Here is a 24,268-nt window from a genome sequence, read left to right as displayed (position 1 = left end):
CCAACTTCATGATTGTATGATTCTCTGAGACAGGAAAGAAATCAGAGTTCCCCTCTCTGGAGCAGAGTAAGCTCAACGTAAATAAGTGGGCAGTCAGCCCCACTGCAGACCCATAATAAAGGCAGAATAAGAAGTTACAAATCAAGTAACTTTTTTGGGGGGGGGTGAAATTACCTTGGAGGTGGAAAAGTCTAAATCCTGTTCCTAACGAGATAGGAGCCCTCCGCCGAGCAGCTCCCTTTCTCTGCGCAGCTCATTTCGGCCATCCCCGCGAGCTGTGGACCTGGGGCAGGATCGAACCAGGGCGGAGGGGAGGAGGTCCAGAGGCAGGACCATTTCTTCCTCTGGGGGGGGGCTCCTCCTATAGCAAGACCACGAGTACTGGAGGGGGAGGGCAAGGCGCCCGCGAGATCTTTTCCTCGCGGGAAGGCCATGAGAAGGGACGCGGACTACCGGCTCCCCGAGGGCCCCCCCAGAAGCTACCCTCCTTCGAGGCTCCGCCGCCCCCTCGGCCGCCCCCTCCCGGCCCAGCTGCGCCCCCTCCCCCGCCGTCTTCCTCCAGGCGCCCGGCGGCGGCAGCTGCGGCGCGGCGCGGCGTGCGTGCGAGTGGCACCTCGGGCAGCCAATGGGCCGCGCCGTCCCCGGCAGCCCCGCGCGTTGGGCCAATGGGGAAGGCGCGGGGGCTCCGGGGGCCGCGGGCCTTGACGTCACGGCGGCGGCGGCGGCGGCGGCTGCTTTCTGCTGCTGCTGCTGCTGGTGCTGCCGCTGCTCCCGCCTCCGCTGCCGCCTCCGCCTCCGCCGCCGCCGCCGCCGCCGCCGCCGCCGCCGCCGCCGTGGCTGGAGCCCGAGAGGGAGCGCGGGTGCGGCGGGGCGGCGAGCGGGGGGCTCCGGGCGCAGCATGGGCCCGGCGGCTCTCGGGCGGCTCCAGCTGCTGCTCCAGCTGCTCGCCTGGCTCAGCCTGGGACGCCCGGCCGGTGAGTGCCCGGGGACTGGGGGGGGGGGCGGCGGCGGCGGCGGCGGGCAGGGAAGGAGGGGGAAGGCCCGGCGCCGGTGGGGGGGGGGGAGAGCGGGAGACCCAGACCGGCCCCCTCGCCTCCGCCTCCGCCTCCGCCTCCGCTGGCGGGCGCCGGAAGGGCCGCGGAGGCTGAGCCGCCGGAGCTGTCCAGGCGGCCGTGGTGCTGAAGGCTCCCTGCCCGCCCCGCGCGAGGGGCCCTCGAGAGCCGCCCCGGCGCCCGCCTGCCCAGCGCTTGGGGAGGGGGGTCAGACGCAGGAAGGGGGCCCGGCGTTGTGTCCCCCCCGGGGGAGGGCTCTTCTGGGAGAGTCTGCCCGACCGACCGACCTCCGGCTGCAGCGGGTCCGAGGGAGCTCTCCACACCCCGGGTCCTGGACGCGAGCTTGGCGGGGCGGGCGATGAAGCTTCCTTCCGGGCAGGGGAGAGGCCGAGGGGTGGGGAAGGGGCGGTCGCCACCCACAGTCCCTGCCCCCCCCGCCGCTTCCACGCCCTCCCACGGCCCCGTCCTTCCTGGAGACTCCTCCGAGTGTCCGTCCCCTCCCTGTCCCGAGGCAACCCTCGCGGCCGGGAACTTCCCGGCGATCGAGGCTGGGCGGACGGAGACAGGTCTCTGCCCCAGGAGCTTCCAGTCGGCATCTCGGCAGCGCCGCGGGAGGTCCACAGGGCGGGGCGAGTGAGGGAGGGGGAAGGGGACGAGGGAGGGCAGCCTGGAGGGAAGAAGCCAAAGGGAATCTAGGGGGCGCGAGCCTTGCCCCTCATCCTCCCCGCCTACACCGCCCCCACCCCCACCCCCACCCCCACCCCCGCTTTCCTCTCCTCTCCGCTAAAATCCAGCCCTTGGTGCTCCCCCTTCCCCTCCCTGTCCCCCCTCCCATTTCTTGGCCCTTCTGTCACTGGCGTTAAAGAGGTGCGCGGGGGGGGGGCCGACCCTCCTCGGATATCTCAGGATCCAGGGCTTTCTTGGCCAGCCCTCTCCGCACACACTTTGAGATCGACTCCCCTCCTGGCCATTTCTCACGGCACCTCCTCCTGCCCGCGTCTCCCCGCTTGCAGGTTAGAGAGGGGACGGGAGGGTTTGCAGGCTGCCCCCCCCCGACCCCGCCTGGACTGGTCCCTCGAGGCTTGGCTGGATGGCCATCAGGCCCCTGGCCTCGGAAGGAGCGCTTGGCCGCCTCCAAACTGGGGGGAGGGGGCAGCGGGGAGATTTACTGATCCTGTCACCAGCAGCCCAAGACATTTAATTACCTGGTAATTGATGGCTTTCAGCAAGAATAATGAGATCATTTTCACGAGGAGGGAAATGGCTGGCGGAATATTATATATGCTCCCATGAACCTTTAAAAAAAAAAGGTTTTATGGCATCGGCTGGCAGCACTTACCGTGATTTACCGAGGCTCAGCCTTTGCTCCCTCCCTCCTGGCAACGTGTGTGCAATGGCACCCTCTGTTTACATGCAGGCCTGCCTTCGTGGCTGAGGTGGCAGGGCGCAGGATTTCTCCCAGGAAAGCCCCCTTCTCTGGCTGCTCCTCCCCCCCCCCACGAGACTCTGAAGAGCTTTCCCATTAGAGCAGCCAGTGAGCGTTGGGGGCGGGGGGCGGGCACTCCCTAACGAAAGCATGCCCCCCCATCCCACTTTGTCCTCTCAGAAGACTTGGAACGAATGCTTCGCTGATCTCTGTGAGGAAAGCTGGCGAAGCCTTTGCCCCGGGATATCAGACAAAGACAAAAACAGAGTAACTAGAAGCGGTGGAGCATCTTAGAGGCTAGCCTGCAATATTTTAATGCGAGCTTTGGTGGACAAATCCATTTCTCTGATGCCACGACTCTGACATCGGAGGAAGTGGGGGGGGGACTGCAAGAAGTCCCCTTGCAGGAGAGGCCCCTGGTCCTCAGCCCTGGGCCCCGAGATGTCTCCTTGCCTAACATGGTCTTTTGCTTTCCCTTTGGATTCCACCCCTCCCTCTCCAATGAGCCTTGCTCCCTGCACAGCCGTCCCTACGGTCTGCCCTCCTTGGCTGCAAGGTCCATTCCTGGCAGTGGACATTATGGGCAGGGTGGGGGCAGGGGAGTTCGTGGTCCGTGGGGAAGGCAGATGCACCGTGGGAGAAAAGGGCGAAGACCAAGAGGCGCGCTCTGCCCCCTCCTCCCGCCAAGGCTGCCTGAGCACCACCACCCCTTCTCTCTCTCTCTCTCTCTCTCTCTCTCTCTCTCAGGAGGGCTCTTTGTCACCGACTATTTCACCCGGACCCCCCGCAAGCTGAACGCCTTCCGCTCCTTCACCAGCATCGAGCTCTTCCATTTCCGCATCCCGGAGGACACGGTGGTAGCTGTCTGGAACCTCATCACTTTTAAAGAGCAGGGGGGCACCTTTGGCGACCAGTGCCCAGACCGGAGCATCACCGTGTGAGTCAGGGAACAGAGCTGGGGGAGGGGGGAGCTCACCTGATCTGCACCAAGAGCGTTATCCCTGCGTGTCATGCTTGCCGCCTCCTCTCAACCCTTGCCTGCGTGGCCTCCATAAGAGGGTCAGAAGGCGACAGGGTTTGGGCCCTGAGATCTCTGGGGGTGGGGTGGGGGATGACATCCACCTGGAGACCCTGCCTTCAGGAGGACTCAGGATCTGAGGACAGATGGTGGGGCTCAGCTAGTAGCTGAGAGTCCCTCACCTGTGCTGGATGGGGTCGCCCTCCTTGTGAAAGCACAGGTTTTTAGCTTGGTGGTGCTCCTGGATTCATCTCTGAGCCTGGATTGCCAGGTTTCAGAAGTGGCCAGGAGTCCCTTTGCACGGTTAAAATGAGTGCACCAGCTGCACCTGGTCCTGGAGAGGTCTAGTCTACCCAGGCTGACACACGCCCTGGTTACTTTCTGGCTGGATGACAGCAATGTCCTCTATGTGGGGCTGCCGGTGGGACGGGACATGTCAGGAAACCTCAGTGGGTCCAAAATGCAGTAGCCAGGTTGCTGACTGAGGCATTTCACAGGGAGTCAAAAAGCCCACCCCCACCCCACCCCACCCCCTTTACAGCAGCTCCCCTGGCGGCTGATCCATTTCCAGGCCCAAAGTGTGGTCCTAACCTCTAAAGAAAGCACTTACAGTAGCTTGGGCCCAAGGCGGTCTCTCAAGGACCGTGTCTCTCTTTGTGAGCCTGCTTATGTGCTGAGATGATCATCTAGTCCCACCAGGCGCCTTTTGGTGCTGCTTTTGTTTAATATTTTTAGTGTGATATTTGTTTGATTTTTTAAAAAAGATATTTCTATATTTCTATATTAATGGTTTTTAGCTTCTTAAACATTGACATCTACTGATGTAGGTCATTCTGGGTCTTTTTAAGAAGAAAGATGGGGTGAACATATTTTAAATCACTCAATCAATACATTTCTGGGATCTGGGGTTGATCCAGCTTTTGAGCCCTTACTGCTGGCCCTCCACATCACCCCTCACCAGATGCCAGCCTTCCTAAGGCATGTCTTGTCATTTCTAGCCAGCTGGGATGGGACTCTGGTGGAAATGAAGAACCTCTTCAGTGGGGGAGACTTCCAGTGGGTTTTTTGGTTTGTTTTTGGTCATGTGCCACATGCTTCTGAAGCTGGTTTGGCTGGGAACCTGCTTCTTTCCACATCCCGTGGTCGGTCCCTAAGGGGTTTGTGACAAGGCCTCCTTTAAAAGGGTGAATGGCAACCTGGCCATCTGTTGTCTGGACCGCTTGCTGAGATTTCCAGAAAAGGAAAGGGTCCCCCACATTAATCATAACTCTTTGGCTCCCTCGGTTCCAAGCCACACACGCATGCACCACAGGACTGGAAATCAATATTAATAACCCAGCACTGAAATGAAATTTTGTGAGTGCAAGCTGAAAGATGGGAAGAACCAGCTGCACGAGGGCTGAGAGGCAACCGCGCGCTCTGCTCTGCTCTGCTCCTCCTTTCTGCACCTGTGTCTCCTCTGGAGAAAATGAGCTGGAGGAGGAAGAACCACGTCCTGCCAAGACCAGGGGCGGCCTGCCCTGCTGCGGCCTCCCCCTCCCATCTGTTTCCCCCCCCTTGGGGGATGGGGGGCACCTTTGCAAGGACCTCCCTCTCTGGGCTAGCTAAATGGGGGGGGGGAGGAGAGGTTTGGAGGTGCCAGGGATGACTCTGGGGATCTCAGGCCGAAAGGAGCTTGCCACAGAGCTTCTGCCTTTCCTGTGCTGGATGAGAGGGAGGGCGAAAGACAGGCCGAGGGGCTGGGCCCTGCCTGCTTTTCCTTCTTATTTCAAAGAGGAATTGCATCCACGCCCCAGAGGGGACCGGCCAGCCCTCACGGCGACCAGGATGGTGCTGAGGTTGATTCCTGGTCCCCAGGGCCTTCTCTGCCTGTCCAGAACTGAGAGAAGAGCTCAGTCAGGAAACAGAAGAAGGGCCCACGAAGCCACTTCAGCCTTCTCTGTCTGAGAAAGACTCAGGCGTCCCTTCTAGGAGGGTCTCCCTGAGAGTCAGTCTGGTAGCTGCTGGGACAGCTATTGCTGCCGTGCTGCTCTGAAGTTAGACACCCCTCACTCACCCCCCCCCCCCCGTACATTAGACTGGTGCTGTCTTGCTGTCCCACACCTCCAATGGGTCGGCTTGCCTTTCCCTGACTGGGCTGGGCTGGGCCGGGCTGATTCCCCAAGTGGGCCCATCCTTTTCCTGCTCCCAACCAGTCAGCTGAGCTCCTGTTTCTCCCCCGCCTTCTGCCAGCCAGAGGATGATCTTTGCCCCTGCCTCCCTGCACCCCATTGCTCTCTCTGGCTCTCCCTCTCTCACCTTCTCCTCTCTCCTTGGCAGGTATTTCCGCTCAGGGGCCCCACCTGTGATCAACCCGCTGCACACCCACTTCCCCAGAGAGACAGCCGTGCCTGGCTCCTTCGCCCTCACGCTCACCTGGACGCTGCCCAACCGGACCACGGGCGTCTTCAACATCACCAGCCCACTGCCTGGGGACTGGTTCCTGGCAGCTCATTTGCCCAAGGAACAGGGGAAGATCTCTGTCAAGGTGCGGCCCCAGTGAAAGCCTGGGCCTTGGCCAGCCCTACGGGGAGGGGGAGGGGCTGCTGACCTTCCCCCAGTAGGCTGGGAGGGAGGAGCGCTGGGTTCGAACTGGTTACCTCCGGGAGGTGCAATTTTAGAGCCTGATCGGTAGGAAGATCTGGTTTGAACCCTCCCTTCATGAAGCCACCGAGACCTGATGTACCTTTGAATCCCCAGACAATGCAAGCCAGACTGGGGTGGGCTGGCACCCCGGGCGCTGACTTGCTCCGTCCTCCTGGATCAGTTCCGGTGGTTGAGGCCCAGGGGGCCTGGATCTGCCCTTCAGGCGGGCGGTGCGCTCAGCCCTTCTCTCACGTTTGCTCCTTGCAGTCCATAGATCCAGCCTGAGGACATGGATCCAGCAGGCGATCCATGCTTCCCAGAGGGGTGGATGATTGTCTGCCTCTTTCACAGAGGCAGTGGGCTGTGCTCTCCTGAAGACGCTATGGCTCAAGCCGGAGGACGGGCGTCCTTCTGCATCAGGGTGAACCACCCATAAGGGGGCCGAGGGACGCGGTCGCTAGTCAACTCCAGCTTTTCTTCAGGTTCCTCCTGTTTTGATGACACTGAGGAGAAGGACCTCTTTCCACTGGGCTTCAGCCCTCCCTGGTTTCGGAGCAGGGACAGCCTTGGTTGCCAGAACAAAGACGTGGAGTCTATTGCCCTTGTGGGTGGTCTCAGACCTCTCCATAGCTCTTGGCGGCTTTGGATCCCATGGGCTCTGGGGTCCTTCAGGAGAGGCTTTTCTGAGTGGGAAGGAGGAGGAGGTTCTGCCCCATCGTGGGTCAGAACTCCTATCTGGGCAGCCAAGTCCAGGAAGCACCGCTGCTGGTGGTGGTGAGGCCCAAGTCAAAGCCTTTGGGTTCACCCCCAAACCCTGGAAAAGTTTAGTGCCTGACCACTCGGGTAATGGCTTCCCTCACCTGGCCCTGATTGTGAACAGCTGCCTCCCCAGTGGCGCTTCTCCAGGACATGCTGCCTGCTGAGAAGACCCTCAAAGCCTTTCCACTGGGATGCTCTGGCGGGGAGACCCACAGGGCCCCACCCTCACTCTGCCCTCTACTGAGAAGTTCCCCAGGATCAGCTTTCTTTGCTGGCAGGCATTGAACCCTAAATGTGTCGCTTTCAATTCTGTTCTGCAGCTGACTTTTTTTAAAAAAACACCCTAGTATTTTGCCTCTGCTATTGTCCAAGTGGGCAGTTCCTTGATCGGCTTGGGCTCTTCTGATTGCAGACTGGAAGGGGGTCTTTTGAAGGGATGGGGAGTGGATCTGAGCCACTCACAGGACAGCCCCCTGCTTCTGACTGGTCCCCCCTCCCTCTCCTTCTTTTCTTGCCTGCCTGCCTGCCAGGGCCTTGCCGAGGACTGCCAGTACCTCTTCCAGCCCCAACTCATTGTCCAGCGGCTCCTGGGAATCACCGTGCTGTACCCTGGCTACGTGACGGAGCACGTCCTCTCGCGCCACAACCGCTCCCTGCTGTGCAAGTGAGTGCCAGGAAGGCAGGGGTCTTGGGGGGCACAACGTGAAGCCCTTCTAGGGGAGGGGGAAGAGAGGGGAAACAGTCTCCCAGCAGAGAAGCGACGGAGAGGAGCCGCCAGGAAGGGCCGCCGGACCGGCCGCGACCCGCACGCCGCCCTCCAGGGGCTTTGGCCGCCGATCCTGGCCGGCTGACTGGGCAGGTCACACCCTTCCCTTGCTCTGGGAGAACAGGACCGACACCCCGTCCCCCGCCGCCGTGCCCCACGATGTCAGTCCTGCTCAGGGGCCCTCCCGGTGCCCGAAGAAGGCGAGAGACGGCCACGGGGTGGCGCTTGGGGAGAGGCCGCGGAGGGAGAGGGTCGCCCTGCCCGGCACGCGCGGAGCTCTTCCCCCTTGATGCGCGGAGCGAAGGGGCCCCTCGGCCTGTCCCCCCCCCCCCCGCCGTCTCTTTCTCTCTCTCTCTCTCTCGGTCTGCCCGCAGGGTCTTCATCCCGAGCTACACCTCGCAGGTGCTGGTGGAGCTGCGCGCCTGCCGCGGGGGGGCCAACCAGAGCGCCGAGGGCTGCCCGCTGTGGCTCAAGGCGCGCGGCAAGGCCCCCCCGCTGCACAACTCCACCGCCGTCGACTGCCGGGAGCGCCGGCCCTGCCGCCTGGCCCTGCCGCTCCCCTTCTGGCAGCAGTGGTACTACCTGCTGGTGGAGAAGCCACCGGGCCTGGCCGGCAGCCTCGGCTTCCAGCTGGTGGTGCAGCTGAAGGGTGAGTGGGCGCCTCGGGCCCCGCGGGGCGGAGGGCGGCAGGCAGGCACGCACGCACCGGGACACACACGCAGAGGCACGCGACGGGGAGGGCGAACCGGGGCCGCCAAAGGCGCGGAAGCGGGCAGGCCGGGCGGGGCCGGAGCTCCAGGGCCCGTGGTCCCCGCCGGCGTCAGGACCTCCAGGCGAGAAAGGAGCCGATGCCTGCGGAGCGGGGGGGGGGGGGGAGGCGAGAGACTAAAGGCAGATGTAGCAGCCGCCCGGCTTTCGCCGTCTAGCACGCGTTAATAGAAAGGCGTGGCGTGGCGCCGGCAGGGAGGCGCGGACAGGACTCCTGGGTTCGCTTTCAGCAGCCCCCCCACCCCAGCCCACCCCCCACCCCCGGCCCTGCGCACCACTGTTCGGCCACCCGAAAGAAGTGCTGCGGCCCCGCGGCAGAGAAGAGGGAGCTCAGAGGCCGGAAAGCCTCCGGGAGGGAGGGACGCCCCCCCCCGGCAAGCCCCAAGCGGGCCCCCGAGGGGTCGGGCCCACCGATCAGTTGTGGGGGTGCGGGGGAGGGGGAGAGGACTGCCGGCCCCAGGGCCCGGCCGCCGCTCCGACCCACACCTCTCCCCTGCTCTCCCCACAGACTGCGCCCGGAGCGGCCTCAGTCGCGCCCTCCCGGCCCCGAACATGCCTCTCTCCTTCGGCTCGGCGGGAGGGGCGGTCTTGGCGGATGCCCCGGGCCCTTCCGCGCCGCCCCCCCGCCCCCACCGCCTTCCCGCCGCCCCACCGGCCCCCACCGCCCGCGACCACTGCTGGCCCATCCGGCCCACTCTTCGCAACGAGCTGGACACCTTCTCGGCCCACTTCTACATCTTCTTCGGCCCCAACGTCTCGGTGCCCCCCGACCGGCCGGCCATCTTCGCCATCAACCTGCTGCCGGTCCTGGACAGCGGCGGAGCCCTCAACCTGGAGCTCAAGCTGAACGTGGTGCGTCTGCGGGCGGGGGGGGGCGGGGGCGGGAGGGGGAAGGCCCCGCCAGAGGTAGGATGGGGTGGACGGCGTGGGAGGCAGCCCCTCCCCTCGCGAGAGGACAGGTGAGAGATGGGGAGGGAGGTGGGGCGCTGGGCGGGGGGGCACGTTTTTGGGGGGGCGTCATTGCCAGCCGCGGAATGGGAGGGGAGGGGAGCCCAGGAGGGGGCTCCGCACTGCAGCCGAGGGGCCTGGGCGAGGGAGGAAACTGAGGCTGCCTTTCCGTCACACCGCCCCTCTTTCTGGTACAAGGGCCCCTTTTGCAATGCGCCAGAACCTAACGGGGCGCCTCTTCTCTTAGTCCTCTCTGCGCGGGGAGAACGCCACCGTCTTTGCCTGCTTGAACCACGAGGTCCCCTTGGCCTCGGAAGAGAATTCCACGGTCACCTGTGAGACAGGTAAGGGCCCGGGTGGGGGGGGGCACCCTCCTGCACTGTTTTTGGGGCCTCCGCAGATCCCCATTTCTGCAGTGGTGGGGGAAGCTTCCAGAGGGGCAGGCAGGTCATCCGGGGGTGGGTGGGGGTGGTGGGGTGAGGAGGGCCAAGCCTGTGGGCCACTCTCTTGCTGACCTCCTGCCTTTCCTTGGCAGAGCTGCTGGCGGGATTCCTGCTCTCCATCCATGCCAAGGCCCCCCTTGCCCGCCTGCGAATCCCCTACCCACAGACGGGGAGCTGGTACCTGAGCCTGCGCTTGCTCTGCGCCACGGACAGGGGGTAAGGCCGCTGAGGCAGCTGAGCAGCAAACTGCCCCCCAACGCCCCCCCCAGCCCTTCCTTCCCTTCTCTTGACAGCGTCCCTACAAGACTCGTTAGGCGAGATAAAGGAAAGAGCTTAGGGCAGCCCAGGGAGGCTGCCTTCAGCCGCTCTGCCACCAGACCTCTCTCTGACCAGAGCCAGCCGGCTGCCTGCCTGGTCCCAGGGCCCCCCCTCCCAGGGCATCACTTCTGAGGACTCCGCCTCAGCTGAGGGAACCCAGGAAAGGGTCGCCGGAGGTGACAGCCCATAGCCATGCCCAACATCCTAGTGTTGGTTCAGGCAGGTTCCACCCTGAGTCCATCTTCTTTTCTTTTCCCAAAAGAGGAAGCCACCTTAGTGTTTTTTAAGGCATGGGTGCCAAACCCAAAACAAGACACGGGATGGTGTCACCCTCCTTGAAAAATCCCCCAAGAGTCGGTCCTTTAAATGGCTTCCCGTTGATTCTCCAAGACTTGGGCAGGGCACAGGCTTAGACACCACCCAGGGAGAATGAGGTACAGCCCCCCCCTCAGGCCTTTTACTCCGAGGCACCCCTCAGGCCACTCCACCCCCTGGATCCTCCCCCACTCCCCGGGACTCCAGGGGCCATGGCTGACTTCCACCGCTTCTTCCCTCCGAGGCTGGAGCCCTGTGGGAACGTGACCGCAGAGGTGTACCTGCGCACCTACCTCTCGCCCTGCATCAACGACTGTGGCCCTTACGGGCAGTGCAAGCTGATGCGCACCAACAACTACTTGTATGCTGCCTGTGAGTGCAAAGCTGGTGAGTGGGGCAGGGAGGGAGGGAGGGAGGGAGGGAAACCGGCCGGCTGGCCGGATGGTCTGCTGCCCGGCTGTCACTCTGCCATCATCCTCAACTGAGCCAGGCTCTGTTCAGGATGCCGGTGGGGCCGAAAAAGAAAGAAAAAAGATCCTCAGCGCCTGGGGAGGTGCTGAGCCTTGCCTCCGAGGCCCAGGTGCCTGGAGCGGGCTGCGTTTACTCAGGGCTAAGGGCACGGCCTTCTGCCCGTGTTTAGGGACCTTGCCTTGCTCTTTCCTGGTACGATCCAGGGCTGATCCGGAGCATGAAAGACCAGTTCCCGCTGGGAGCACTGGTGCAAAGGGAACGCCATCCTCCGTGAAATGACTCCAGGGTTCCTCTCCCACAGAGCCAGGGGTAAAAACAAACTTCGGGGGGGGGGGTTCCCCAACAGAGGGAAACCATGAGAGGCCAAAATGCCCCAAATAGTCTTTGAGTGGGAAAAGCCTGTGGTGACCCCCAAGCAGTGTCCTGCAAACAGACCTCAGGTTCATTGTACCAGTTTAGAGCATCTATTTTCACTTATTTCGTTCATGAAATGTCTATGCCGCACCATCTATTATTATTATTATTATTATTATTATTATTATTATTATTATTATTATTATTGTTGTTGTTGTTGTTGTTGTTGTTGTTGTTGTTGTTGTTGTTGTTGTTGTTGTTGTTGTTGTTGCCTGGTTCAAGAGCCTGGGCACTTAACACTTCCAGGCACAGGAGTGGTGGTGGCAGTTGGGAGGACAGGAAGGTTCTCTCTCCCTTCTGAGTTAGGACCGGTGGCCCCTTTTTTGTGCAAAGGCATGCTGCCCCCCCCACTCCCCCCGCCTGGTAGCTTGCCAGAGTGCAGGCTGGAGCCTCCGTTTGTTCCACCTGCTTCTCCAGGCTCTGCAGGCATGGACACAAATCTCAGGGTGAGCTGGGCCAAAAAAAGAGGAGGAGGAGGAGGAGGAGGAGGAGGAGGATTGGTCGGAGGGCTGCCCGGACAGCTGGCTCTTCCCCCTGCCCAGCTGGCACCAGGGCTCAATGGCCCCGGCATGAAGGCATTCACACCTCTGCAGTGTGAATAGCATATTTTCAGGAGGCAGTACTTCTGCCCCCCAAGTCCCAGCCACTGGGAAGCCGCTGGCCTGTCTGACCACCCCCTCCTCCCAGCCCAGCCCAGCCCCGTGGATAGTGGGGAGAGCCCCTTTTGTATTCTGGGCCCTCTGTGGCTGCCTGCCCTGACTCCTGACCACCCACCCACCCAGGCTGGAGCGGCTGGGGCTGCACAGACAACACGGCGGCCTTCTCCTACGGCTTCCAGCTGCTCTCCACGCTGCTTCTCTGCCTCAGCAACCTCATGTTCGTCCCGCCGGTGGTCATCGCCATGCGGAGCCACTACCTCCTGGAGGCTGCTGTCTACATCTTCACCATGTTCTTCTCCACTGTGAGTGTGTGTCTTTTGCCAGGACCCTTGTCCACCCCCCACCCCCGTAGGTCTTGGGGCTTAATGGAAAAAGAGGTCTCTGCAGGGGGAGGAGGGGGAGAAGGATTAAGCAAGGCTCCGCCGTTTGTGCTGGTTGGCAGGAGGGGCATCTTCCACCTGGAAGAGTTTTAGCAAAGCAAGCAGGCCCTGTCTCAGAAGGAGCCGGCCTCTGTGCAGGGAGGTTCAGCTTCCCTCTTTAATACTGATCCCTGCCGGGCGCACAGGACCCATCTCTTGCTAAAGGGACTGTAGCGGACGCAACCCAATAAACTCCTCCCCACTGCACTTGGCAGTGAATTCTACGTGCCAGAATTAGCCATTTTGAACCTGCTGCTGGTTGATTTCATTCAGGGGACCAAAGACAGGGGTGAAATGATCTCCTCTGATCACTGCTGTTTTATGCTCCCCTTTCATGTCCTTGTTCTGGGCTGCCTTCTTACTAAACTATCTGACCTGCAGCTGGAAGGAGGTCTTTCCCAGTCCCAGGAGGGGGGGTGGGGGGGAGGACAGGGGTTCTGGGGGGGGGCTGTCTGACCTCCACCCTCTTTGCTTTAGTTCTACCACGCCTGTGACCAGCCAGGCATTGTTGTCTTTTGCATCATGGACTATGACGTCCTGCAGTTCTGTGACTTCTTGGGCTCCCTCATGTCCGTCTGGGTCACGGTCATCGCCATGGCCCGGCTCCAGCCGGTGGTCAAGCAGGTGAGGGGAGGAGCCACACCCACACCCAACCTGGCCTGGCAAGAAGGATGGGGGAGGGAGGGCTCCCCCAGGGGTTGGCATGCGCCACCAGGGGGCATGGCTGCCCGTCAGAAGCATGCAGGCAGATGGGAGGAGGGGGCTCCCCTGAGTTGTGGGATGTCCACTGTGGACCTCAGGGGTGGATTCTCTGGGACTGGAGCAAAGGGGGCGGGGGGGGGGCGTGAAGAAGCAGCTGCCCGAAAACTGAAGGCAAAAATGGCCCTTTGCTAAGCACCCATTTGTCCTGTCCCTTTAAATGCCCTCCTCCACAAAGGGTCGTCCTGAGCTGAACCTGGGGCAGCCCACTCCCAAGCCAGGCAGGCAACCGCTTGTGCCCCCCTGGGGCTCCCGCTCACCTCCTCCCTCCCTGTTTTCCTCTCTGGGCAGGTGCTCTACCTGTTGGGCGCCATGCTGCTCTCCATGGCCCTGCAGCTGGACCGTCATGGCCTCTGGAACCTGCTGGGACCCAGTCTTTTTGCCTTAGGGATCATGGCCATTGCCTGGGTAAAGACAAGATCAGAGTGGGGTGCATGTGTGTGGGTGTCTGCTTCCCCCTCTGGCAGGAGAAGGGGGCCAGCCGGGTCCTCCTCCCTCCGCTTGGCAGAGACCAGACGGAGCTCCCTCGGCTCTGAAGAGTCAGGACATCACCAGGTTCTGCGCTGGCCTACTTTCTTGGACAGGTCATTTCGCCTGCTGTGCCGGTGAGGCCCGGGTCCAGGTGATCTGTTCCCACACAGTGGGTTACATGCATGCCAAGCATCCCGGGAAAGTTTGGTGGAGGGTGCCCTCTCTGTTCTGGCTGACAGAGGGCTTCGGATCTCCTCCACCTAGGTAGTGGTAGCGGGATGATGACCACCTCTTTTTGGCTCACAAATCCAGACTCGGAGCCTGGAGGGGGTAAATTGGAGCTGGACCTGGGCCTCACCCACACCTTTTTCATCCAGGACTAAGGCTTGTGCTGCCAAACACTCTTTTGAGAAAAGATGCCAAGGCGGTGGCCCACGGTTGGCAAGGGTGGGCTTCCGAGCTCAGACCTCCTGTCTTTCTCCTTTGCCTGCAGACGGCCCGGAGCATCCGCCGGCGGCACTGCTACCCCCCAACCTGGCAGCGCTGGATCTTCTACCTGTTGCCTGGGGCGCTGATTGCCGCCTCGGCCATCCTGCTCTACGCCTTTGTCGAGACCGAGGAGAACTACTTCTATATCCACAGCATTTGGCACATGCTCATTGCCGGGAGCGTGGGCTTCCTGCTGCCCCCCCGGGCCAAGCCCGACACAACGGCCACGGCAGCCGGTGGCCTGGCCGGCCCTCTGCCTCGCCGGAAAGGCTGCGGTTACCAGCTCTGCATCAACGAGCAGGAGGAGCTGGGGCTGGTGGACCCCCAGGCCGGGAGCGCCTCCGTCACCAGCGTCTGCACCAGCTGATGGGGAGGCTGGCCGGCCGGCCGGTTCTGGACAGACTGAGACTGGCCCTTGCGATGGAGGGCAGGGCTGTAATGCACCCCCACCCCCAGCCCCTGCCATGGCTGGGGCTCTGTGCCAACCTCCCCCCCCGAACACACTCACTCTTCACACTTGGGCAGCAGCCAGTGGAACTCCAATGCCAGCCTTCTCCGATGCCTGCCTGCTGGCCCTGACATGGGTGGCAGCAGCTGGAGCGGGAATGCCTTCCTCACCGGGGGGGGGGGGGAGAGGTTACCTCAGCCCCCAGGGCCACCATGGTCTATGGTAAGGCCCCTGGGTGGGAGGTTACCTCACCCCTGCGGCCCCTTTGCCCTGAGCTCCAGAAACCCAGAAGCCAAGCCAAGCAGAGCGGCAGTGACAGGAAAGGGCTGGATGGGTGCGTCTGGCTGCCTGCGTGCTGAGGTTCCTCCCTTCCCAGGCAGTGGAGGGGGGGGGGACACACACCCTCCTCTTCCTCCTATGTGGGAAAGGAACTGTGTGCGGGCAAGGCTACTCCTTGGCTGTCTCTGGGATGCTTCCGTGTGTATACTGGTGGCACTGGTTGGGGGGGGGCAGCAGGGGAGGGTGAAGCAGGTACCCCACTGGAAAGGCCCAGGTCTCATCGCCCTGATACTCACGAGGCTGCATGAGATGAAGGCCCCTGCTGCCTGAGGGGGGGGCGCTCTGCTCCGCTCCCCCCACCCACCCAGGGGCTGATTGCCATCCTCACAGCTCACCCTGGGGCATCTGTTCCTCCCCCTTCTTCGGGCAAGGGAGACCAGCTCCTGGTGGGGGGGGGGGCGTGGGTGTGTGTGGGGGGGGGAGAGACATTCCCTGACTTAGGAAGGACAGCCAAGCCAAATCCCCTGCTTTTCAAGGGCTGGCGGGGCTGATGGGCCCACATAAATGGAGAGAGGAGAGTCGGCCCCCTTCCTCCACCCCTGACCTCCGTGGCCCTCAGCAACTTCCCTTAAAGGGGCCACAGGAAGAGTCCCCAAGTCCTCAGTCCTGCTGGAGTCCCTTTCCAGCCTCCAGGATAGGTTGTTCTCTGCCCCCCCCCCAACTCCAGCTCCCCCCATTCCTCCTCCAGGCTATCACTCATGGGACTCTTCCCCCCTCCTCCAACCTCCTCCCAGTTCCTCTATTCCAGGAGCCCGCAGGAGCCCCTCCATGGGGGTGGTGGTGCAAGGGTCAGCATCTGCATGGGTCCATGGACAGACCAACCCTGCCCACCCACGGGGGTCTCTGACACGAAGGGCAAGGTCTGGGAGGGAGGAAGGCCATCCATCAGAGGGAGATCGAAGAGGGAACATGGCCGCGCGCCCCCTCCCAGTTGCCTCCTGGAAGCGTGCCTCCCTTCACAGCCCCTTCTCTCCCCCCCCCGCCCAACAACAACCACACCATCGCCCTTCCCTGGTTCACTTAAAGGCAGTACCGCCTATCGAAACACCCGGCGGTGCCCATGTAGGTGGATCAAAGAGGTCACTGGCAGCCAGGAGTTCCGGATCAGGACCACTGGGAATCAACTGGGGCCTTCCCTGTCAGGAGTCTCATCCTCCCCACCGAAAGTGGAGGGCCCCCGCATGTCAGAACGCGTCATGCCAGCCCAACACACCTGAAGGAGCGCAAGAGGGCAGCCTGCTCGTCCGAGGGCTCCAGAAAAGCCGTGGTGGCCACGGTCTGGGGGCCTCAGGGCACGGCCCCAAGGGGAGGAACCTCCAGGGACCCTGGACGGCTCCCGGAAGTGCCAGGAAGGAAGGCTGGAGGGTCCAAAGGTCTCCCATGGAGCCGAGCCCCCGGGCAGGGCTGCTGGTGCCCTGTGGCAGAGGGACGCTGCCCCTGCCCCTCCCTCTTGGGTGGTACAGAAGGCCCCGGACTGGCCCCCACCTGCCCTCCTCCCAGCAGCTGGGATGAGGGAGGGAGGAACCCACCTGAGATTCCCAGGACATGATCCTCAGGTTCTCTGTTGGCGCCGAGCAGCTGCAGGGGTTTCTCTCTCCCCCCCCCCGCCCAGATGGAGGCACTGCTGGTCTAGGGGGATTGGGGCAGGAAAAGGGCTGCTGCACCCCATTTCTTGGAAGTAGGCCTGAGGGCCCCTCCTCGGGATCAGCGAGGAGGAAGAGGAGACACCCTGTCCAGCTGGGCATGGCGGGTGGGGGGGGGCTTTGACCTGAGCAGAGGGGGCCGAAGTGCCGCTGAAGTGCTCCTGAGGACCACAGAGCCCTCTCGTGGTTCACCCCCAACTCCTCCCTGCCCCCCCCACACCCTTCCAGACAGGCTGCTCTGAGGCCTCCCCATTGAAGTGAAGGTTGCCTGCTCCAGGGAGGGGCCAAAGGAGAGTCTGCCAGGTCAGGAGATGGGGGGCAGGTGGGGGTGCCTCTTCCTCTGCCAAAGGAAAGGACTGGGGGGCGGGAGGAACCGCCTTCTGGGGTTTGGCAAACTGTGCGCAAACCCACACCGCAGGATTCTGAGATGGGGCCACCACCACCCCCATTCTGAGGCATAGGAAAGAAGTGTTTTATTTTCTATTCCATCCAGTTCTTAAATAAACCAATGGAATAAAGCTGCCAATAAAATGGGGTCAAATGTCTTTATGCCGGAATCACACCAAGGACTGAAATAATCCAGCCCAGCTGAGACAAAACACAAGAGAATTATCTGAAGCGACCCCCCAGGAAAGGAATGGCCAGCTTGCGGAACAGCCCGCGTGCACACGCACACACCCCATGCGGCCAATCTGGCAGGGGCACCTGGTAGAGGACAGAACCACGGCCGGCTGCGATGGGTGGGAGGGAGAAAGAAAGAAAGAAAGGAGGAGGGCACCACTCTGACTCTGTCCACATCTCGATGGTCCCTGCTGCTGATCCGGGTGGGAGACCAAGACACATGCATGCATGCATGCATGCATGCATCCTGCCACGGAGGATGCAACCCCCACAGTTACTGCTCTGCCCTTCCACCTCAGTTGCAGGGCCTGAGGGGGGGGGGGAGAGAAGCTGCTTTAAGGCCTGGGCTTCCTTGGAGGAGAACATGGGAGAATTCTGTGGCTCTCACCTGGCATGCAGGAACCAAGGCTCTTTTCAGAGGAGACACCTGGCTTGACCTTTGCATTTTCCTTGCCTGCAACCGGGATGCCAGAGCCATCTCCCAGGAAAGGTTGGCATTGTCTCAAGAACAGGGGCAGGCCGCCTTTGGGAGCAGAAGCTCGTCCTCAACCCTGGGGGAGAGGTGGCGTCTCCAGAGGGCAAGGAAACCAGGTGTGGTGGCCGGTTTGGAGGTGAGGCTGGGCCCAAGACAGGCTTATTTGAACTTCCCTGTTTGGAGTGTCTTCTCTTTATTTTCCGCTTCCTCAATGCGCCTGTCGGCAGCTTAACCATTTATTTATTATCTTTTAAAAGGCTTGTACCGGGCTTTATCTCTGCAGAGTTCTAGGCGGTATACAAGCCGCCAGCAATCCTTCCAATGTACAGCAATTTACAATAAAAAGAGAGGAGCTGATTTAACTGCCAGGCAAACATCTCCCACCTGGAAGGTGATCTATGTGAGATGCGGAGCAAGGCCTTCCTTGGAAAGGAGTGCCAATTCCTGGCACAGGGAACCGCTCCCTAACCATCCCCAGGCCTGTCCGGCCGGGCAGGCCAGAGGTGGACCAAGGAGCATCTGAGGGATGCCGGTGAGGAGGGAGCAGCCGGTCTCTCTGGCATCTGGTTCTTCGGCCCCTCCGGACTTTACTAGCCCTTCAAAGTAGAAGGAGAAGTGTGGCAACCCCAGACCTACTGGAGTATCCCACCCTGTAGTTATGCTGCCACCAACCATTCCCTATAAGGAGTCACACAGACCAGGAATGGATTTTAATAAACAAAAGAACAAGGTTTATTGAAACAACAAACAGGGTAAATAAAAGAATCAGGTAAATAGGATACTGTAATGTGGCATAGTCCTAATCATACACATACAACAGATTGGTTCCCACTGAACCCTTTAAGGTAACGCACAGACCCTGAACCTATCAGTTCTGGCTACCTAAATAGAAACCTGAACCTATCAGGTATGTACTAACTGACAAACAGTTGTACCCAGTCTGACACACAGACTCCAACTCCTAACTCTCCACACAAGCTCCAAATATATATACAGTACAGCTCCTCCCCCCTGATGTCCCGCCTTCCACTCCCCATAGGATGGAACTTTCCCTCCAAACCCATGACAGACAGGTACCATCAGTGCTGTATGTGACACCTCCCCTCTTTATAAGTTGTTTTGCGGGGGAAAAGCTAAAGTGCTTTTCTCCAAAAAAACAACCAGGATCAAAACACAAAAACAGTTATACATTATAACACAATCCCATAACCCATACTTACTCTAAACATTAATATTTGCAATACATTAAGTTACCTTTATTAATACAAACCAAGCCTGTTCAATAAACAGGTACATTTAACTTTTGGTCACCAAAATATACACAGTCCATGGTTTCTTCGCCGTCTTCACTCGTCGGGTCTTCTTGACAAGGCGTCAGCAACACAGTTCATTGACCCTCTGACCACCTTCACTTCGAAGTCAAAATCTTGCAGGTTTAAAGCCCACCTCATAAGTTTACTATTATGGGTTTTCATTGTCTTTAACCACTGCAGTGGTGAGTGATCAGTGCACAGAATAAAATGTCTTCCCCAGATGTAAGGTTTGGCCTTCTGAATCGCGTATACTATGGCCAGGCACTCCTTTTCCACGGTTGCCAAATGTCTCTCACCTTTCTGGAGTTTCCTGCTCAGGTAGGACACTGGATGCTGGTCACCATTTTCATCCTCCTGGCAAAGAACTGCTCCTACCCCGCTGTTAGACACATCGGTGTAGATGATGAACTCCCGGTCGAAGTCGGGAGCACGCAGCACTGGATACTGGACGAGCGCCTCCTTCAACCTCTGGAACGCCTCCTCACAGTCGCTGGTCCACGGGATGCGGTCATCAGTCTTCTTCCGCGTCAGATCGGTCAGCGGAGTCGCCATCTCGCTAAACCTCGGGATGAACTTTCTGTAGTAGCCCACCAACCCAAGAAATGATTTGACTTTTTTCTTGGTGTTGGGTCTAGGCCAATCACGAACGGCTTCTATCTTGGCCTCTAGAGGTTTGATCACTCCTCCCCCTACTATGTGACCTAAGTATTTTATTTCTGGGCTACCCAGCTGACACTTGCTTGCCTTTACTGTTAGCCCTGCTGCACTTAACCTCTGCAGCACTATCTCCAGGTGTTTCAGGTGATCTTCCCAGGTATTGCTGAAGATCCCTATATCGTCAATGTAGGCCACAGTAAAGTCACTGAGCCCTGCTAAGGTCTGGTCCATCAGCCTTTGGAATGTGGCTGGTGCATTTCTGAGACCAAAACTAAGGACTCTAAACTCATATAGACCAAAAGGGCTGCAAAATGCAGTTTTTTTCCTGATCCCTGGGATCAATCCTTAATTGCCAGTAACCCTTTACTAGGTCCAACGATGAAATGAACCGACAACCCCCTATGGTTTCAATCAGGTTGTCTAGCCTGGGCATTGGGTAGGCATCAGGAGTGGTTACGCGGTTTAATTTCCGGTAATCTACACAAAATCTAATGCTCCCATCAGGCTTGTCCACCAGGACTATCGGAGAGGGCCAAGGACTAGAAGAGGGGACGATTATGTTCTCCCTAAGCATCTCGTCCAGCTCCTTCCGCACCTTGTCCCTATAGGGTCCCGTCACTCGGTATGGGGATACTGCTAGCGGGGTTGCATCCCCTGTGTGGATCCGATGCATCACTCCCTTCACTATCCCCGGCTTATTTGAAAAAACCTTATGATATTTCGTGAGCAGCACTTTTAGTTCTTGCTGCTGGTCTTGGGTGAGTGCAGGACTGATCTTCACCTCATCTGGGTTGTATTTCACTTCCCCTCTACCCTCCCAGAAGGGTAATTCAGCTTCCTCACTCTCAGCTGCTTTTATGGCAAATAAAACCCTCTGTTCCCCTCTGTAGTAGGGTTTCAGGGCATTCACATGTACCACCCTCCGTGCTTGGTGTTCCTCCTGTTCTATAAGGTAGTTCAGATCTGACATCTTGGAAATGACCCTGTATGGTCCTGCCCATTTGAGCTGCAGTTTGTTCTCTTTGCAGGGCCTAAGCCAAAGCACTTCCTCCCCTGGGTTAAAGTGCCTCTCCCTGGCTTTCTGGTCATACCAGGTTTTCTGTCTGACCTTCTGAGCTTGCAGGTTTTCTGCTGCTAGCTCTAGGTTTCTCTTCAGGTCATTCATTAAAGTGTCTATATACGTCACAACATCTTGTGGGTCATCCTGGGTGATCTGCTCCCAATTTTGTTTGATTAAATCAAGTGGACCTTTTACTTTTCTCCCAAACAAAAGTTCAAACGGACTGAACCCGGTACTGGCTTGGGGCACTGATCGACAAGCAAACAAAAGGGATTGCAGCTTCTGGTCCCAATTGTTTGGATTCTCTGCCAAGTAAGCCCTAATCATGCGCATCAGAGTCCCATTGAACTTCTCCGTTAACCCATTACTTTCGGGGTGATAGGCAGTGGTTTCCTTGTGTTTAATTCCACAGATTTGCCATAACCGTTTCATGAGCTTTGATGTAAACGATGTGCCCAAATCTGTGATTATTTCTGAGGCAGATCCCATCCTGGACATATACCCCACCAAGGCATCTGCCACTGTGTTAGTTTCGATGTTAGTCAAGGGTATGGCTTCGGGGTACCTCGTGGCATGGTCCACAATGGTGAGAATGAACCGGTTCCCCCTCTTTGTGGCCTTGGGCAAAGGTCCCACAATATCCACTCCTATACATTTGAACGGGGTGTCAATCACAGGCAAAGGGCACAACTTCGCTTTGGTCCTGTCACGGTTATTCCCCTGCCTCTGACACACATCACATTGTTTACAGAACTCCTTGATCTGCTTCCCTATTTCAGGCCAGTAAAAATTTTGTGTGATTCTCTGCTGTGTTTTGTTCACCCCTAAGTGCGCAGCAAACATGTCAGAGTGCCCCCTTTGTAAGATCATGGGGCGATACTTTACAGGTACAACTAGCTGACTTCTGATCCCATCTCCCCCTTTTGAGATATTCATCAGGGTCTCTCTATATAAAATTCCCTTTTTCTCGCGAAATCTCGCTGGGGTTTCAGGTGTTAGCTGGGTGTCTGTCACCTTTTCAAAACACTTTCGGAGAGTGGCGTCTGCCTTTTGCTCTTGGCCAAATTTGCTGTCTGTGGCTAAGGTTTCTGCCACGGCTTCGGGACTACCCTCATCTGCTTCAACCTCGGGCTCTTCAGTACCCCCCGAACTGTCCCCGTGGTAGCTTGTGAGCGTGTAATCACTAGCACCCGTTTCACATGTTCAGCCAGGTCATTTCCCACGAGCACGGCTGCTGGCAGAGTCGATGAAATTGCTAGCCGCCAAACTCCCCTCCAGCCTTGAAAGCTCACAGGTACCTCAGCTACTGGCAGTGAGATCACCTGCCCCTCAATCCCTGCCACCTTCAGGCTCTCATTTGGGATCACATACTTCCTAGGAATAATGTCTGGATGGCACAGGGTCACCTGAGAACAAGTATCCCTTAGCCCCCTATACTGATGGTCAAGTATTCCTACGTCCACCCCTGCGGTCTCAAATAATTGCGAATCTGTCCTCACTAGTAAGCAGCGCTTGACCTCCACAAGAGGACCATTTTCCCCAGCCTGATCAGCAGATGTAACTGGTCCAGAGTGAGTAGCCATAGTAACAGGCTCCCTCAGTGGCAAGGAGCTTTGCTCTGTCTGGACACAGAACACAGCTTTTGGCTTGGTTCCACTCAAATCATGAGGCAAATTTCCCTTTAGCTGCTTTAACTTCTCACACTCTGAGATTAGATGGCCCTTTCCTTGACAGAAATAACATTTTCTGCTGTATTTGGAGTCTTTCTCATCTGGTTTTGGTTTTCCCTCCAAAATCTGAGGTCTTGGTGGTTTCATATCCGAGGGCTTCCCTTCAACATGGGCCCCTCCCCCTTGCTGGTTTTTCCCTGGTCCCTGAGAGTACCTGCTGTAGGTTTCTTTGGGCTTATCCACAGATTTCCCCTCAGCACCTAAGGGCTTCCTTATTTGGGAAATAAAATCTGCGATCTCTGCCGCTTCTGTCACCGATTTAGGTTTCCTCTCCCTCACATGGAACTTTAGTTCCCCATGCAGGACTGAATAAAATTGTTCCAGCGCTATCAGGTCTTTGAGCTGCTGGAAGGTCTCTGTCCCCTCCTGAGACAGCCATTTCTCTAGCAGCCTCACCAGTTGGGCCCCCACTTGGGTAAAAGTCTGCTCTGGTTTTTTTGTGAGTGACCTGAATCTTTGCCTCAGCTGTTCAGCATTTATCCCATGCCGGGCAAACACCAGTTTTTTAAACTCAGCGAAGTCCTTCAGCAGTTCCACTGGCATCTCTGCATAGACTTCTGCCAGGCTGCCACTGATTAAAGATCGCATAATGGTCATCTTCTCAGTTTCCCTTACTGAGAAGTCCACAAACGCTCTTTCCACGAGGGAAAAGAACACCTCAGGGCAATCTCCCTTGTGGTACACAGGGAATTTCTTCAGGTCAGTTTTAGACAGGCTGCCTTCCCCATTCCCTGGGTTCCCCTCATTATTATTGTTATTCCCATTTCTACTCATTATCTCCAGCTTCTTCAGCTCAAACGCCATTTTTTCTAACTCAAATTGTCTTTGTTTCTCCCTTTCCCTTTCCTGTTTCTCTTCCCTTTCAAACGCCATTCTTTCTCTCTCTAATCTTTCTTCTTTTTCCATTACTAATTGTTTCATCCTAAATTCATGCTGTTGGGCTAGGAGCATTTTTCTGAGTTCTGATGTCAGTTCTCCCGTGCTCTCATCCTGCACTGAGCCAAATTCCTCCTCAGAACCTTGGTCTCCCTGTGGTTCTCTCACTTCCCCCATTTCTGCCATTTGGCTTCTAGTCAAGGGCATAATCCCCCCAGAACAGGCTGCCTTCAAAAGTCACGCCTCAGAATAAAACGACGACTTTTTTCCTTTTGCCTCAGAAACAGCCTTCTATAGACTGCTGCTGTTCCTTCAGCACCAACTTGCAACTGTTGCCAGGCAGAATCCACCCCCTCTGCTAGGCCTCTCAGCAGACAGGCTAGATCACTGTTACTTCACGCAGCTTTGCCTCAGCCCTTTCCCGCCAAAACGGGTTGCCTCAGAGCTCCCTAATCTAGTCTCCCAATCTGAGTTTGCACGTTCTTCCACTAGCCTACCTCCCCGTGAGGTAAGCCTAGAAGATTACCTACGCGCCCTCAGATCTTCCCTGACTAGACCCCCCTTGCTCTGGGCACACTTGCCAAGGCTTTGCTGGACCACTGGACAACTGGACTAGTCGTATCCCACCCGCTGGACACCAATCAATGTGGCAACCCCAGACCTACTGGAGTATCCCACCCTGTAGTTATGCTGCCACCAACCATTCCCTATAAGGAGTCACACAGACCAGGAATGGATTTTAATAAACAAAAGAACAAGGTTTATTGAAACAACAAACAGGGTAAATAAAAGAATCAGGTAAATAGGATACTGTAACGTGGCATAGTCCTAATCATATACATACAACAGATTGGTTCCCACTGAACCCTTTAAGGTAACGCACAGACCCTGAACCTATCAGTTCTGGCTACCTAAATAGAAACCTGAACCTATCAGGTATGTACTAACTGACAAACAGTTGTACCCAGTCTGACACACAGACTCCA

The 24,268-nt window shown here is 58.3% G+C and overlaps 1 protein-coding gene across 3 annotated transcripts; it reads left to right on the top strand.

The window, feature by feature from the left end:
* Positions 1 to 810: 810 nt before the first annotated feature.
* TMEM8B (transmembrane protein 8B) lies at positions 811 to 17,081 on the top strand. Of its 3 annotated transcripts, none has more exons than XM_072993097.2 (13): positions 811 to 974; positions 3,226 to 3,415; positions 5,816 to 6,023; positions 7,411 to 7,544; positions 8,021 to 8,295; positions 8,923 to 9,266; positions 9,610 to 9,706; positions 9,898 to 10,021; positions 10,683 to 10,810; positions 12,106 to 12,284; positions 12,879 to 13,025; positions 13,452 to 13,568; positions 14,125 to 17,081. In XM_072993097.2, the coding sequence occupies exons 1-13, from the start codon at positions 899 to 901 to the stop codon at positions 14,485 to 14,487; spliced, it is 2,382 nt and encodes a 793-aa protein (XP_072849198.2). In that variant the 5' UTR covers positions 811 to 898; the 3' UTR covers positions 14,488 to 17,081. The 3 variants fall into 3 exon arrangements, with proteins under 3 accessions (XP_072849198.2, XP_072849199.2, XP_072849197.2); XM_072993096.2 differs by having other exon boundaries at positions 813 to 974; positions 10,683 to 10,825; XM_072993098.2 differs by lacking the exon at positions 13,452 to 13,568 and having other exon boundaries at positions 10,683 to 10,825.
* The last annotated feature ends 7,187 nt before the right edge of the window (positions 17,082 to 24,268 follow it).

This window comes from Pogona vitticeps, chromosome 2 (assembly GCF_051106095.1).
Source record: "Pogona vitticeps strain Pit_001003342236 chromosome 2, PviZW2.1, whole genome shotgun sequence".
NCBI lineage: Eukaryota > Metazoa > Chordata > Lepidosauria > Squamata > Agamidae > Pogona > Pogona vitticeps.
Note: the sequence above shows the minus strand (reverse complement) of the source record. Positions and strands in the feature narration are given on the sequence as shown.